The sequence below is a fragment of the Myotis brandtii genome, unplaced genomic scaffold, assembly GCF_000412655.1.
Source record: "Myotis brandtii unplaced genomic scaffold, ASM41265v1 scaffold193, whole genome shotgun sequence".
Taxonomy (NCBI): Eukaryota; Metazoa; Chordata; class Mammalia; order Chiroptera; family Vespertilionidae; genus Myotis; species Myotis brandtii.
Genome location: NW_005357191.1, coordinates 85,276 through 86,993, shown reverse-complemented (window position 1 = coordinate 86,993; position 1,718 = coordinate 85,276). Strand labels below are relative to the sequence as shown.

At 63.2% G+C, this 1,718-nt stretch overlaps 1 protein-coding gene across 1 annotated transcript in view; it reads right to left on the bottom strand.

Moving 5' to 3' along the window:
• Positions 1-1,718, bottom strand: part of OBSCN (obscurin, cytoskeletal calmodulin and titin-interacting RhoGEF) — a gene marked incomplete at its 5' end in the record, with an annotated part of 100,648 nt that overhangs the window by 15,864 nt on the left and 83,066 nt on the right. Inside the window, 6 exons of the mRNA XM_014538577.1 lie at positions 5-65; positions 351-428; positions 562-607; positions 698-850; positions 1,311-1,337; positions 1,484-1,656. Of these exons, the coding sequence (XP_014394063.1) occupies positions 5-65; positions 351-428; positions 562-607; positions 698-850; positions 1,311-1,337; positions 1,484-1,656 (538 nt within the window). The remainder of the gene's footprint in view (positions 1-4; positions 66-350; positions 429-561; positions 608-697; positions 851-1,310; positions 1,338-1,483; positions 1,657-1,718) is intronic.

The window sequence follows — 1,718 nt, the reverse complement described above, 5'->3', positions numbered from 1 at the left end:
GGGCCCTGGAGCAGCTCGGGGATGGAGCGCATCACCAGGATGGACTTGTAGCTCATCAGGGAGCGCTGGGGGCGCGGGGACGAGGGGCGTCAGCCAGTGCCCACTGCCTCCCGATTCCGGTGCCCCCAGATGGGGGACCCAGGAGGCGGGGCGCATTAAAAGCCCGTGTCCTCATTCCCTGCACCCCAGGACTCTGTGTTTGTGTCCGTCCTGTCAGCTCAGGGAACACAGATTCTGAAAGAAGGATGCCCAGCCCCCACCTCCCTGCGCACAGCCAGCCCTGGGACCTTAGCTCCCCCACCTGCCTCCAGGCCCCTCCCTGCGCCCCCCTCAGCCATCCCGCTGCTCACCTGCCAGCGGCTGCGGGCCAAGAGGAACTTGAGTTGCTTGGTGTTGATGAAGTGGGCCTCCTCCGCGGGCAGGGACTTCTGGGGGGCCCGGGTGAGAAAGCCACGTGTGTGAGGGGAGAGCCTGGTGTACCCTAGAGCCCGATAGGCCCCACCCCTCTTGGCCTCATTTTTCCTCCCTGTTCGCCAGGCCTGCCAGATTCACCCTACTCACCTGGAACCAGGGGTGGGCAAGGCATTGGGCTGCACTGGGTCGGCTTCTGTGGGGAGACCAAGCCAGGGGTCAGGCCAGGGGTGGGCTGGTCCCCTGAACAGGGGATGGGGGAGGAGAGCAGGGCATGCACACTCACTCCGGGACCCTCCGCAGGGCAGCCTTGATAAAGTCCTGAGCATCCGGGCTGAGGTGTGCAGCCACCGGGCTGCTCCAGGACACCCGCCCCTCCAGCACGTTCAAGAGGGTTGCTCGGTCACTCTCGCCCGCAAATGGGGACACGCAGGTCAAGCTGAAAGCACAGTGAGTGTCGGGCCCTCAGACAGGACCCCAGATCTCTGGGTCCCCTGGGGTTGGTCGGCGGAGCCCTGACTGGGATGGCCTCTTAGTTCCCTCAGAGTCCCAGCAAGTGTCTCAGACTTGCCCAGGTATGCAGGCCCAGGCCGGAGTGAGGATCTGGGCTCAGTCTACACCAGCAGCGTCCTCAGGGCAGTAACTGCGATGGAGGGCCTCTGGGCAAACCAGCCAGACCCTTTGAGGAAACAGCTCAGCGCTGTGCCTCACGACCCCACTGGGAAGAGCTCCTCTGGGACAGGGTATGGTGAAAAGCCCTGGGCAAAACCTCTTATCCGAGGTGGCCACTGCTTGTTTCCAAACTAGCTGCCCCTTGGGTCCCAGGTCTCTGATCTGGGGAGGGCCAGCGGGTGGGGTCTGGGATTTCTTCTGAGGAGATGGGGCACAGGTCTGCTCACCTGAGGTAGGAGATGACCCCCATAGCCCTGTGGGAACAAAACCACAGCTGTGAGTCACCCAGCCGGGCCCCCAGGTGAGGGGCATGAGGGGAATGGCAGCTGAGAGGATGGCAGGCAGGGAACGGGGGATGGGCTGTCACGGTGGCTTTGTCCCGGGGGGCCCACCCACTCACCAGATGTCAGAGGCCTCGCTCACAGGGGTCTGCTCGATGACCTCCGGGGACACAAACTCAGGGCACCCGTACTTGCTGTACTTTGGCTCTGCCAAGGTGATTCTTTGGGCAAAGCCGAAGTCGCAGATTTTAATGTCTTCCCGAGCAGGATGCACCATCAGGATGTTGGGGGGCTGTTGGACAGAGTCATGAGTGGGTAAGGCCTCAACCTACGGAGGTGACTCCTGGGGCTGCC